This window comes from Triticum aestivum, chromosome 3A (assembly GCF_018294505.1).
Source record: "Triticum aestivum cultivar Chinese Spring chromosome 3A, IWGSC CS RefSeq v2.1, whole genome shotgun sequence".
Lineage (NCBI taxonomy): Eukaryota > Viridiplantae > Streptophyta > Magnoliopsida > Poales > Poaceae > Triticum > Triticum aestivum.
Genome location: NC_057800.1, coordinates 122435892 through 122448979, shown reverse-complemented (window position 1 = coordinate 122448979; position 13088 = coordinate 122435892). Strand labels below are relative to the sequence as shown.

Genomic DNA, 13088 nt, shown 5'->3' with positions numbered 1-13088 from the left:
TCCCTCTCAGTCCCGAGTCAGCTTGGTTGGATGTTCTGATATTTGCTCAACTACAGACCTGCATATCTCTCTCTCATGTTTGATTAGTACAAATTTTATCTGTATTCAGTTTGAACTATTATGATTGTTTTGTAGGACCAGAGGATCAGAGTAGTCCAGTTCATTTTCAGGTACGTTGTTTTATTCTGGCAGTATTATAACATGCCATGCTCCAACCACGAGTTCCTACATCCCAGACCTTAAAAATCTTCTGAACATGTATGTGTGCGGCATAACTGCAGATCTCCATAACACCTTATTTCAAGTCTGTAAGGCTAATCGAGCCCATAATAGTAGAATGTGGACATCAATTTTAAGCAGATCGGATTGTCGTCGTCCTTGATGCAGCCACCCATTGGAGGCACTGCAGTGGACTGGTGACGCAATACTTTGCAATCCTGGACACTGTTCGAGTTTGTTGCCAGCCGAACTCAGGCAGGTAATCCCAAACATTAACTAACATGCTTTGTTCTTTGCTCTACTATGCCTTCTGTGTAGCGTTTGAGGTCCTTCTCTTATCATAAGCAGAGGTGATGTGTTCTCTTTTAATCTTCTACGTTCTGTTAGCATCAGGATACATATATTCTTTATATTTTAATGTCATTCTATTTTCATGTATTGTATTAATTCTCATTCCCTTTTCAGTTACTATCGGGACAATTTCCTGCCAATATTGCATTAAAGTTTCAAGTTGAGATGGAGGGCTAACTCTCTGTCCACTGAACTGTTAGATTGCCTCACTATTTTATTTCCTGTTGAAACTGACCTTTCTTGCAAATTTCTCTAATATTGTTAATTTCTTGCTAATTGTTGTCTAATATTTCCTTCACTAAATGTAGTACAGGTTTAATTACTTGGCTGTAATAATGTCACAACCAGAATTGGTATGCCTATGTTCTTGACATCATGCACCTCTTCTCACACGTTGTTTCCTTTCCAGTTTTCAATTGCCAACACTGTGCTATGGTCATCGACTGAAGATAAGAAGTGAGTATAATGTAGGTGACTAAGAAGCATTATCACCTCCCAAGGCAATCATCGATGCCTATTTGATTTGTTCTATTTTTATTTGCTCCTTTTGTGAGATGTTTTGGATGAACAGATGATTTCATGCTCACTATATTTAGTCACTGGACAATTGAAAGAGTAGTAATGTTGATATTTCTTAAAGCAAAATGGAAAATATTTGTATTGTGTATTGCTCGGTGTCATGAAATGGGTTTAATTTAGCCGAGAGACAACACAGTTAACAAGTATATTCAAATTATCTTTTCATTTGTCCAATTTCCAATTTTTTAATTGCTACAATTCCCGCAGCAACGGGCGGGGTGTCATCTAGTTTATTAAGTGCATATACCCTAGCAACAGATCATACAAATATGGGAGCCTTTAAAGGCGTAGGAACAAATCGTTGCTGCAGAAAGACACTTTGGGGCTGCACAACCACGACGAACATCGCAGGACCAACGCTTACACACACGTTACAGCAGATATCTGCTGCAATCAGGCATGCAGGGCTAAGCATACAGCTCGGTGATGGCCATAAATCCCAAAACAGGTCTTGTCTTGTGATGGCTGAACCCCGCGTCCATGAAAATCTTGCGCCACTCATGCTCGTCGCGCTCCTTGCCTCCCGTGATCACCATCATCAGCAGATCAAACGAGACCTGGGCTTCCAGCATGGCTTTCAAAGGAGATCCCACCACTATGTCCACGATTATCACTTTCCCGCCTGATTCGGGGATCGCCTTCTTGCACTGCTTCAGGATCTTCACGCAGTCCTCGTCGTTCCAGTCATGCATGATGTACTGCAATATGAACGTTTAAATTACGTTGGCATAGAGCAATCGTTCACCCCAAAACAAGATCTGCATTCATGGCAACTATATATCGTACCTTGAGGAAGACCGCATCGGTCGCCGGAATGGAGCTCATCATGTCGCCTGAGATGTACTCGACCACGCCGTCGGGCGGGACGGAATTGACCACGTTGGGGAGGTCGAGCACGGAGCACTTGACGTGCGGGAAGGCCTTGGCTATGGCCCTCGCCGCGGAGCCTGTCCCGCCGCCGACGTCGACCAGCGAGGTCACCCCGTCGAACACGTCGCCGTAGTTGCCGATGACGAAGTCCATCGCGAGCTGGGTGTCGGACCCCATGCCGGCGTTGAAGACCTGGTTCATCTTGGGGTCGCGGTCCATGACGCCCCACAGGTCTGCGCCGTGCGCCGTCCGGAACGGCATCTCCGCCGCGGCCGCGCCGTCGTCGCTCGTGAACCACTCCGGCAGGTGCATGGCCGCCTTCACGTGGTACTTGGTCGTCTGGGAGAGCACGAACGGCGAGAGGCTCCCGCACGACCCGTTGGCGCCGGAGTCGTCCACGAGGAGGCGGGACACCGGCGTGAGGCCGTAGACGGCGCCCGCCTCCTCCCCATTCGCGCGCTCCCCTGCAGCGGGTGCGTCGGCGGTGAAGATGCCGAACGCGCCGAGAAACCTCATGAGGCGAGGCAGGTGCGCCTTCTTGCTCTCCGGGACGGAAACTGCGTCGAGCAAGTCCGGCAGCGTGGCGTCGCCGCCGCGGCGGTGGATGGCGTTTGGGAGGCCGAGCTTGATGGCGCACTCGAGCGCCATGGATTTGAGGTAGCCGAAGGTGAGGTCCCAGAGCTCGGTGTGCGCCTGCAGAAGCTCCTCGTTGGAGAAGGTCGCCATGGGCACAGACTAGTGGTGGTTTTCAACTGAACTTTGTTGCAAGGTTAGGTACATCCTTCTGTGATGAAGCATGGCCTGATATATAGGGTCCACTGCACACGCTCACATGAATCAGGAGGCTCGAGGTCCCCAGGGCGAAGCATGCAGTGCACCACTGCCTAGTGTGCCACCTGTCACCATGCATCGTTCCACTAGCTGCTATGCCACGTGGACAGAGAGTGACAACATTTGAGAAATACAGCACTGTAACTCTGTGAGCCACCCATTGTGGTGGTTTTTTTTTTTTGGAAATCCCTTTTTTTTGGGTGCTACCCATTGTGGTCGGTGGGTAACGTGGTCGAGCCGTCGAGGCCTTAGGCCCATGGCCGCTCTTTAAAGTGTTAGTTACCCACACAAAATAGTTAAGAATCACGGGCCACTTTGATTTGCACAAGAAACAGTAAAAGATACCACCAGATCCTCTATTGGGCGCATCCATTTTGACTAGTTGGGCCGACCCATTTCACATGAGCGAGTTACCTTCTGGCCGGTTTAGAGAAGCTTTTTGATCGGATTTTTCCTGGTTTTTTGCTCTTTGTTTTTATGTTTGATTTTTGCCTTTTTCTGTTCTGTTCCTTATCTTTCTTATTATTTATTTTTTTCATTTATCCTTATTTTTACTCAGGAAAATTCAAATGTGTGAATCTTTTCCAATTTGATTTTTTTCTTAAAATTCTATGAAGTTTGTTTTGAATTCCTGAACTTTTCAAATGCATGAACTTTTTCAAATCCATGAACTATTTTAGTTTTTTCACAACCTATTCAAGTGATTTTTCTTTTAAAAAAACGCGAATTTGTTTTAACATCGATGAAACACTTTTCCAAAATGGATGTGCATTTTTCAAACCCGTGAAACTTTTTCACAAATCCATGATTTTTTTACAAATCGATGATTTTTTTCATATCTGTGAACATTTCTAAAAATCAAACGAACTTTTTTCAAATACACGACTTTCTCGAATTCATTAACTTATTTTCAATATTCATTAACTTTTTTGAATTTGTGGACCTTCTTAAAATTTGTAATTTTTTTGAATGCCTTTAATTTTTTTTGTTTTTTTTTTGAATTTCTGGCAGCCGATCGACAGTCAATGGTTGATCCGTCAAGCGAGCGGTAAGCGCCGGTTCGCTTTGCGGCGCTTAAAGCACTGAACAGGAGATCCTGTAAAAATGTGATCCCACAAACCTTTTTCAGGGCCAAAATATATAGATACGGTAATCTCAAGCTGCCTAAGAATTTGCCCAAAAAAACACTGCCCCAAACAAAACCCTGTTACACATGGACACAAATTTTGTTACACGTTTTTAACAACTTTTTTAAGTGATATTTTTAAAATCTGCGATTTTTTTCCAAATCGATGAACTTTTTTCCATGAAGTTTTTCACAAAATCCATGATTTTTGTAAAATTGATGAAATGTTTTCATATCCATGAACATTTTTTAAAATTGAATGAACTTTTTCAAATACGCGGCTTTCGCTAATTCTTGAACTTATTTTCAAAGTTAAGTGAACTTTTCAAATCTGTGAAGTTTTTTTGATTCGTGAACTTTTTTAGATTTTCTGATTTTTTTTTTGGAAGTCAACTAGCAGTCAATCGGCAATCAATGGTTGACCCATCAAGCGAGCGCATAAACGGTGGTTCGCTCTGTGGTGCTTAAAGCGCCGAACAGGTGCTCCCGTAAAAAATGCGATCGTACAAAACTTTTTCAAACTCCAAAAAAATAGGTACGGTAATCTCAAGCTGCCTAAGACTTTGCCAAAAAAAAAGGAACAACCCCAAACAAAACCTTGTTACACATGGACACTGAGCCCTGTAAAGCAACGCATCCAGCTACTGGTGGGATGCAGGTGAGAAGTACAACAAAATGGACAGTGCGGAGCCCCGGGGTGGCGAAGATACAAGTTGACGAAGGTCTTGCAAGAAATGGTAATAGTGGCGCATCCGCTACAGTTTGCCGTGATCACACAGTCCTCTTCTTGGGTTCATCAGCTATGGTATTTACCGACATTTTAGACCCGACAACATTGGAGGCACTCGCTTGCCGTGAAGCTCTAGCGCTTGCGCTTGACTTGTCCCTCGACAAAGTTGTTATTGCGTCTGATAATAAATCAGTGGTGGCGGAGATAAAGAATGAAACTGAAGGAAGGTATAGTGCAATCGCTCGGGCACATAACTCACAAGCTATGATTTCATTTTTGAAAGTCATACTATAAATGTTGATGCACACAATTTAGCTAAATTTTCTACTCGTCATTTATGGCTGGGTTTACCCAATGATCAGTTTGTTATTCCTGTAAACCGAGCTGCTATTTCGCAATAAAGTTTTGATTTACCACTAAAAAACATGGACACTTCTTTTGCCATGGCCGGTTACAACTTTCGCCATCACCGGTTGCAGCTTTCACCGTCATCAGCTTGTGTCGTCTTGATGGAACCTTTTTTTGTCGTTGGCAGAATTTTTTTCCATCACCATCTGCAACTTTCGCGAGTTGCATAGTGGCTCGTCGCAGCTTTCGTCATCATTGGTTGTGGCTTTCTCAAGCATCGGCTGCAGCTTCCACAGATGCGCGATGGCCGCCTCCATCTTCCATCGCCCCTTCGGCTGAAGCTTTTTTTGTCACGAGTTGTAGCTTTCCCAGTTGTCGGTTGCAACACACTCGACTAGCCACTGTGCCAATAGCACCTCGCTCCAACATTGTCGGTCACCGGTTGTACCACTTGTGTATGTCGTCTCCATCTCCGGCACATGTTGGTTGTAGCACCCAACAACGGGTGGCATTGGTTGTTGCATCCCATGGAAACCGCCTTCACAGATCACGTGGCCCATGGCCCCATCAAGTGTAGCTCATTGTGCGCGTCGCGGGGGTGGCGCGGACGGGCTCATGGCATCTCCGTGGGGAGGGGGGTAGATGACGAGGAGGCCGGCGGGGTAGAGCATGGCCAAGAAATTGACGCCCTGCGCAGGATGAGCGATGGTGAGGGAGATAAGGTGGGATCAACGCATTGAGAAAACAAGTGAAGGAGAAGAGGGCTAAGTAAAGTGTGTGCCCAGAAAGAACATGTGGGCACTGGATCTAACTCGATCAGACGGTTGACGTGCGCCTGGCGCGAGCGCCTGGCTGGTCGGTCGGTGGGGATCGTTTTTCTTTTGCTAATCAGTTTTTTTTATGGGGTTAGGTATAGATAGGTCTCGGTTGGCCGAGACTTAACCAAGTCTCAATTAAATGAGATAACATGTAAAAAAATCTGAAAAATTTGCATGGATCTCAAATCTCATTCACTTGAAACTACATATCAATACTAACATAGTTGATGTAGCACCATAGCCATGGTCAACATAGAACCGTTGTATGAAAAACGTAAACACTGAAATTTTCATTCTATACGTGCAAGCTGGTACCTTGATATGTACAATCAACGTAGTCACGAGACAAGAGACGAACACCACGTCTTAAGCTATAATAATTAGCGAGAAGAACGATCCATTGATGGAACGTGTAGGCTATATACATAACCATGCTCATGGTCACCTTCGCACGCATCTGCCTGTCGTCGTGGACGTACATCGATCCTAGCGGCGCTAAGGGTGTATCCCGTCGCTCGGGCCGGACGGCGGCAACGGCCGCCGCGACTTAAGGACAACGCCGCCCGTCTTCCGCGGCCACCGATCTGCGCCTCCGTGGCCGGACGCAATCTCCGACGTCCGTCCTGGCACGTTCACGCCCATCGCTACCGCAGTAACATCGCTACCGCAGTAACGGACACAGTGTGGCCCTGGTGACGGTGATCATCAGTCGCCACCCCTGCCGTCGTCTGCAGCGACGACGCAGCCGCGAACCCTATGACGAGCCCCATAAACACCATTGTCACCAGAAGAGGAACGAGGATCCGTGCACAAATCTGCAGCCATGATGCTGCAGGAGGAGGACGAGGCATGGTTGCAAGAGACAAGGGACAGCTGATACGCGCTGTCGGTCTGTTGGTGATAATGGACTCGTCTTATGGTGAGAGCTGTCAGCCCTTATCTCTTGCAGGTACTCCGTATTTATTTGACCTTGGTGATATTGGAGTACGTTTCATTGTGTATGAATTTGGACGTGATTCTGATTTGGTTTTCAAACAGGCGAGCGGAGTCCCGGATAATGTAGGCGTGCCTGTGCCAATTGGCTGGCATATAGGTGTCCCCTGCCGTAACCGTGTGAAACAAAGAAGTTTAGGCAATGTAAAATCGTATACATTTTTTTTTCGGGGTGTATAAACACTTTTTTTGCCCCCACGTCCTGCGGCGCTATTGCGGGTGTCCATGAGGCCAACCCTAGCTTCGCTGACGGGGCTCCCCCCTCCCCCCCTCCCTCGCCGCCGTTAGAGGGCGCGACCGGCCATGTCGGCGTCGGCAGGGAGTCTTCGTCTCCTCGTGCGGGGTCCTTGGCGCGTGCCGAGGTGACTGCGCCTTGGATGTTGTGCTGGGCATCGGGCGTTGCAGCACGGCGACACACGGGCATGCTTGACGACGGTGTCATGGCAGTCGTATGGCAGGCGGTGAGGTGGGGGAGCTCGAGCGGTGGTCAATGATGGCGGTCGTGACTGTTGTGCCATCGGCTTGACCAGATCTGGCTCCCGCGTGGTGCGGGCAGAGGGCGGCGTTGGTTGCGGGCGTCCACCTCTGTCGCGGTATTCTGCTCGTGGAGGTGAAGGCACAACAGGTCAACAGCGATGTTGGACCTCTCCCTCCTCTGCTTTTGCGATCCGAGTGTTGTGGCTGGAGGCAAATCCGGATGGATAGTGGTTGCGGCTCAACGATCGGTGTGTCATTGGGTGGCTGGAGGTGGCAGGGGCGTTTTGGGAAGGAAGGCAGGGGCCTCCCGTCTTTGCCGCCGCCAAGATCTGAAGGAGCCAGATTGGTCATGTCGGCGTCCCAAGTCCTAGGTGGAGACGTGAGGTGGCTACGCCGTGGCCGGCTGCTGCCGGCGACCTAAGGACTCGTTTTGAGGCAGAAGGTGTTGGAAATATGTCATAGAGACAATAATATTGGTATTATTATATTTTCATATTAATAATTAAAGAGCTTTTATATTTTACGCTATAACTACTATTATCCTAGAATATGCGATTCAATGGAAAACTCATATGCACGTATGAAATGATAAACGTTTAAATAAAAGGTTCCTGGTCTAGCCTGTAGGACTAGCTCAAGTGTCGTTGATTATCATGTTTTCTAGATCTTATAATATCATTAAGTGTAAATGATAATCCTAAAACAACATTGAGATTATGCCGTTTGAAGAACGATCCTATTAAATTGACCATAACTTGTCTGTTGTGAATTGAATTTACATCGTCTATAATCAATTGTAATAACAGGGAGTGTTAACGTGTGATTTTTCCCCTTAGACCATGACAATATCGTACTAACTTCTGATACGTCTCCAATGTATCTATAGTTTTTTTATTGTCCCATGCTATTATATTATGTATTTTGGATGTTTTATATGCATTAATATGTTATTTTATATTATTTTTGGGACTAACTTATTAACGCAGAGCCTGGTGTCAGTTTCTGTTTTTTCTTTGTTTTTGAGTTTTACAGAAAAGAAATATCAAACGGAGTCCAAACGAAATAAAACTTTACGATGATTTTTCTTGAACCAAAAGACACCTAAGTGACTTGGAGAGAGGGCCAGAAGAGTCCTGAGGAGGCCACAAGCCTCTAGGGCGCGCCCTGAGGGCTTATGGGCCCCTCGGGAGTCCTCCAACCCTAATTCCACCTCTATATATATACGCCCTCGATGCGGCTATATCTCTCACGTGTCGAAGCACGACTTAGAGGCATAACCGCATTGAAAGCAATGTCGCAAGTGAGATAATCTTCACACAACCTGCGAACCACATGCTGTAAAGCTCCTGGTTTAGTGCAGGATACCAGAGCATGAAAACTATCTTCAGCTTGACAGCCACGAACTGGTGGGTTTAGTGGCCAAAGTATATTTCCATACATGTCCGCATCGTGTAGTGTGTACACGAGACCATCAACATTGAGCAAAACCAACCTCTAATATAGGAGTAATATAGATCCAAAGAATAGCTCATCCTATATACCTAAGAAGTTTACCCCCACTACCTTATTTATCTAGACATGCAAGCTGTCCACATCAGCACTTGGCCATGTCATCAATTCTTCATCATAGCAATGCGTCCGCATACAGCCATGAGACATTCATTCTTTGGCCCGCCATATCCTCCATGCAAAAAAAACCGGATTACAGTCTTATATACTGTGCACCGAAGCCCGATCGTCTAAAACAAAAAGAAGCCCAAATGTTTAGCTGTCTCTTCATGTCTTGTGGCGGAAGGTGAAACTTCAGGGAGCAACAGCCTATCCAACTCAGCAAACCACCACATAAGCAAATTAATCTTTTTTTCCTAGATTACATATATGATATTTCAGCTTTTTTCCCTAAGAAATAATGGTCTCCACGACACCCTTTGGTATCCTCCAAGTTATTTTCTCCACCACACGGTTGATCTCCTCTGTTATTAACCTCTCTTCCGGGCTCATCGGTTCCACTCACGCCATGAGATCGAAACGCATGCCATGGTTGGGTAAGAAGTTCGTGGCTGCCGGATTTCTGTGTTGCTGCCAACCTGAATCCCTATTTTGCCACCACCGTCGGCTCTGCTGCCCAAATCCCGTGCCCAGGCGTCGAACCGGACACCCATTGAACTAGATGTGCTGCCGCCGGGCGCCGTCCTCCTTGAATGTCACGTGGATAAGGAGTAATTGACAAAAAACTACCACATTTCACGTATCCGTCCCACAGAACTACCACATTTTGAAAACTGACCAAAAACTCCAGATTAGTGATAATTTCGTGACAAAAAACTTCCAGGTTGAGTTGATGACCTTTTTTATGATTTTAAACCTGTTTATGACATGCGGGACCCGCGTGTCAGAGCTGACGTGGCTGAAAAGTTAACTCCGTTTATTTCAACAGATAGATTAACCGTTATTACAGGTAGGTCCCACATGTCAGCATCTACCTTCTTCTTCCTCATCCTCTTTCTCTCTTAAGCATTTCAACGAACACTTGGTGTCCGTACCCGCGTGGTGAAACAGAGCATGGGCACGCTGTCGAGGACGCAGAGCTCGCCCTACCGCGTTGCCGGTGGCCTTGTCTGCAAGCTCGTGGCGTTGGCCGCCGCGAGCCTGGTCGCAAACCCCAGCCTCAGGCAGCTCGCCAGCGTCTCCTCCCTGCCCTCCATCTCCCCCCGCAGCGCCGCGTCGGCCAGCAAGAGCGCCTGCTGCCCCTTGTCCTCCCCCGCCGCCCACTGGCAGAGCTCCACGCTCGTCAGCGCTCGCTCGGCCACTAGCTCCAGCAGCACCATGGCGAACTAGTACACGTCCCACTTGGTGCTCGGCTTCGTCGTGGTCTTCGCCGCCTCGGTGCCCGGTAATGTGCGGCCGCCTCGGCGCAGGAGGAAGGCCCGACACCGGCCAATGAGCTCGCCCCTCCTCCTGCTCCGGGCGGCGGCGGCGACAGGTCGGCAGGCTCTTGTCGTGGAGGTATGCCAGGCCTCTCGCCATGCCGCGCGCGATGCGCAGCCGCACGCTCCACCTGAGGTTCATCGGCGGCGTCCCCGGGTCCAGCAGCGGACAGGGCGTGACACCGGAGCTGGACGCGTTGTGGACGCTGGCCGTCGAGAAGAGGACGAGGAGGAGGAGCGCGCGGAGCATAGGACAGGAGGTGCTCGTGGGCGGCGCGGGCGAGCATTGGCCTGAGGGCGTCGGAGCCGGCTTCTTTAGCGCGGAGGAGGAGGTCTTTGGCATGGACGGACCACTCCGGCAACGGGCTGGGTGGATGCGATGGCGGAGGAGCGGCGACGCCCTGCCCGACCGCATGCGTGCTCGAATGATGCACATGAAGTGTTTGTTAAAATGTCAGAGAGGGAAAGAGGAGGAAGAAGAAGAATGACATATGGGCCCCACCCGCCATAACGGTCAACATGGCAGTCAAAATAAACCGAGTTGGTGATTTCCGCCACGTCAGCCTGACAAACGGGCCCCTCCTGTCATAAACGTGTTTAAACCGTCTAAAATAGCTATTTTACGAAAGTGGTAGTTTTTTGTCATGAAATTATCACTAATCTGAAGTTTTTGGTCAGTTTTCAAAATGTGGTAGTTCTGTGGGACGGATACGTGAAATGTGGTAGTTTTTTGTCAATTACTCCGTGGATAAGAGGTTGGGACTCTCCTCCCTCTCAGTCCCGAGTCAGCTTGGTTGGATGTTCTGATATTTGCTCAACTACAGACCTGCATATCTCTCTCTCATGTTTTTTTTGCGGGAATCTCTCTCTCATGTTTGATTAGTACAAATTTTATCTGTATTCAGTTTGACTATTATGATTGTTTTGTAGGACCAGAGGATCAGAGTAGTCCAGTTCATTTTCAGGTACGTTGTTTTTTTCTGGCAGTATTATAACATGCCATGCTCCAACCACGAGTTTCTACATCCCAGACCTTAAAAATCTTCTGAACATGTATGTGTGCGGCATAACTGCAGATCTCCATAACACCTTATTTCAAGTCTGTAAGGCTAATCGAGCCCATAATAGTAGAATGTGGACATCAATTTTAAGCAGATCGGATTGTCGTCGTCCTTGATGCAGCCACCCATTGGAGGCACTGCAGTGGACTGGTGACGCAATACTTTGCAATCCTGGACACTGTTCGAGTTTGTTGCCAGCCGAACTCAGGCAGGTAATCCCAAACATTAACTAACATGCTTTGTTCTTTGCTCTACTATGCCTTCTGTGTAGCAAGCACTAGCATGTATGGTGGCTAACATACGCAAATGAGAGCGAGAAGAGAAGGCAAAGCACGTTCGATAATCTATGATCGAGAAGTGATCCTAGAACAATCTACGTCAAGCATAACTCCAACACCGTGTTCACTCCCCAAACTCCGCCAGGAAGAGACCTTCACGGTTACACACGCGGTTGATGTATTTTAATTAAGTCAAGCTTCATGTTTTCTACAACCAGACATTAACAAATTCCCATCTGCCCATAACCGCGGGCACGGCTTTCGAAAGTTCAAAACCCTGCAGGGGTGTCCCAACTTAGCCCATCACAAGCTCTCACGGTCAACGAAGGATATTCCTTCTCCCAAGACAATCCGATCAGACTCGGAATCCCGGTTACAAGACATCTCGACAATGGTAAAACTAAACCAGCAAAGCCACCCGATGTGCCGACAAATCCCGAGAGGAGTCGCACGTACCTCGTTCTCAGGGCAACACTGGATGAGACTAGCTACGAGTAAAACCAGCCCTCAAGTTTCCCCGAGGTGGCCCCGCAGGCAGCTCAGTTCGGACCAACACTTAGAGAAGCACTGGCCCGGGGGGGTTAAAATAAAGATGACCCTTGAGTCTGCAGAACCCAAGGGAAGGTGGTAGGTTGTTAGTGCAAATGGTAAAACCAAGGTTGGGCCTTGCTGGAGTAGTTTTATTCAAAGCGAACTGTCAAGGGGTTCCCATTATAAACCAACCGTGTAAGGAACGCAAAATCAAGGAACATAACACCGGTATGACGGAAACTAGGGCGGCAAGAGTGAAACAAAACACCAGGCATAAGACCGAGCCTCCCACCCTTTACCAAGTATATAGATGCATTGATTAAATAAGAGGTATTGTGATATCCCAACAAATATTCATGTTCCAAACATGGAACAAGCTTCATCTTCACCTGCAACTATCAACGCTATAAGAGGGGTGAGCAAAGCGGTAACATAGCCAAACAACGGTTTGCTAGGACAAGTTGGGTTAGAGGTTTGACATGGTAATACGGGAGGCATGATAAGCAAGTGGTGGGTATCATAGCATAGGCATAGCAATAGAGCGAGCATCTAGCAAGCAAAGATAGAAGTGATTTCGAGGGTATGGTCATCTTGCCTGAGATCCTGCAAGGAAGAAGAACGAGTCCATGAGGAAGACAAACGGACGTAGACGAACGGATCCTCACAAATGCGATGTTATCGGAACCAACCCGAAGAAGCGACATCGGGAAGAAGCACACAACATAGCGAACAAACATCACATAAGCATGGCACAATGCGCAAACAAGTATGATGCATGTCTGGTTTAATGAGGCATGACATGGCAAAGTGCACAAACAATCCTACGTTGTGGAGGCAGACAGAGGAGGCAAGACACGGGACGGCTTGCGGCAGGGCCGGCAGGCGCGAGAAGCGGCTAGTCGCCGACGCGGTGCAGCAGCAGCGGGAAAGGCGCAGCAAGGCACTCCGG

At 47.8% G+C, this 13088-nt stretch overlaps 1 protein-coding gene across 1 annotated transcript; it reads right to left on the bottom strand.

Annotated features, from left to right (window-relative positions):
• Window positions 1–1293: 1293 nt before the first annotated feature.
• On the bottom strand, window positions 1294–2776 carry LOC123058102 (flavonoid O-methyltransferase-like protein Os11g0303600). The gene is made up of 2 exons (XM_044480924.1): window positions 1936–2776; window positions 1294–1847 (listed from the first exon to the last, which is right to left on the bottom strand). The coding sequence occupies exons 1-2, from the start codon at window positions 2743–2745 to the stop codon at window positions 1557–1559; spliced, it is 1101 nt and encodes a 366-aa protein (XP_044336859.1). The 5' UTR covers window positions 2746–2776; the 3' UTR covers window positions 1294–1556.
• Between the last annotated feature and the right edge of the window lie 10312 nt (window positions 2777–13088).

What these genes read in the sequence shown, in the direction of transcription:
- LOC123058102 (XM_044480924.1), bottom strand. Translation starts at nt 2,745, where the DNA reads ATGGCGACCTTCTCCAACGAGGAGCTTCTGCAGGCGCACACCGAGCTC. An exon ending in CCGATGCGGTCTTCCTCAAG is followed by an intron (nt 1,848 to 1,935) that starts GTACGATATATA and finishes TTCATATTGCAG; the next exon opens with TACATCATGCATGACTGGAA.